This window comes from Babjeviella inositovora (assembly GCF_001661335.1).
Source record: "Babjeviella inositovora NRRL Y-12698 unplaced genomic scaffold BABINscaffold_19, whole genome shotgun sequence".
In the NCBI taxonomy this organism is placed as follows: Eukaryota; Fungi; Ascomycota; class Pichiomycetes; order Serinales; genus Babjeviella; species Babjeviella inositovora.
Genome location: NW_017566856.1, coordinates 85,613 through 86,662, shown reverse-complemented (window position 1 = coordinate 86,662; position 1,050 = coordinate 85,613). Strand labels below are relative to the sequence as shown.

General features: G+C 47.4%; 1 protein-coding gene across 1 annotated transcript in view; it reads right to left on the bottom strand.

Moving 5' to 3' along the window:
* Window positions 1-1,046, bottom strand: part of BABINDRAFT_42497 (ferric reductase family protein) — a gene marked incomplete at both ends in the record, with an annotated part of 4,531 nt that extends 3,485 nt beyond the window's left edge. Inside the window, one exon of the mRNA XM_019132074.1 lies at window positions 3-1,046. Within this exon, the coding sequence (XP_018982329.1) occupies window positions 3-1,046 (1,044 nt within the window). The remainder of the gene's footprint in view (window positions 1-2) is intronic.
* Window positions 1,047-1,050: the final 4 nt, after the last annotated feature.

Here is a 1,050-nt window from a genome sequence, read left to right as displayed (position 1 = left end):
ACACATACCTTGATGGTTGCAGTCTGAGAAGGCATGGAAACCAAGTGCTTGTACAAGCTCAGGGTGACACCACCTTTGACCTTGATAGCAAAACTGAGCTCATTCTCGTTGGAGGAAATCGCGGTGAATGGGTGCGATTGCCAGAAGCAAGCTGGCATCATGAAGGACACAAACGCATGCTGACCAGGTTGAGAGTTCCAGTGTTTTGGCTTTGACACCGTCACCCTCAAGGTTTCGCCGGCAACTAACGTAACGCTCGCCTCATTTACACCAAAGCTAAACATGCGGCCCCATCTAATTACCCTATCCAATCCCCAAATACCGATGGTGACCCAGGTAAATCCCTGGTAACCAAAGGAGTTGATGTGGTAGTGGATGCCAATCATAATAACAATCGCAAATAAAATGTGCACCATCAAGAAGGCCTCGTAGGACTTTCTTCTCAAGACGAGTATGGATTGAACCAACATGAACCCCATGAAAATCGCTGCAACAACACCCCACAAGATGTAACCCTCTTGTAACCTGGTCTTGTACTTTGTTGACGAAATTCCAAATGAGTTAATAGTCATGCCGGTTCCGTGAGTAATAACCAATGCAAAAAAGATACGAGCCATGTGTCTGTGTAAGGTATTGAATCTGGCATAGCTCCATCGGGTGAAGAACATCAAGACGTTGTTCCTTGACGCAAACAAAATCAGCATTGGATACACAAAGAGCGCCAACATACCCGCCCGATCAGCGACGAGTCGTCCTATTTCACCCATAGGCCTCTTCCAGATAGGGTTGCCGCTGACGTGATGGAACCCAATACTGCTTCCCAAAATCATGTACACCCAGAACAGAAAAATAATCAATGACTCGGCTCGGGTAGGAAGGAGTCCATGGGGAAGGCCGAAAAGCTTGGGTGGTACGTTCTTGTTTGTGGAATGCATAGCCGGAAGGGTAATGTGCCTTTTCAACGCCTTGGAGAAGGATCCATTAAGGCGCATGACCAACCTAGGACATAACAACACCGCCCAGTTGGCAATACCTGACACAACCATGAAC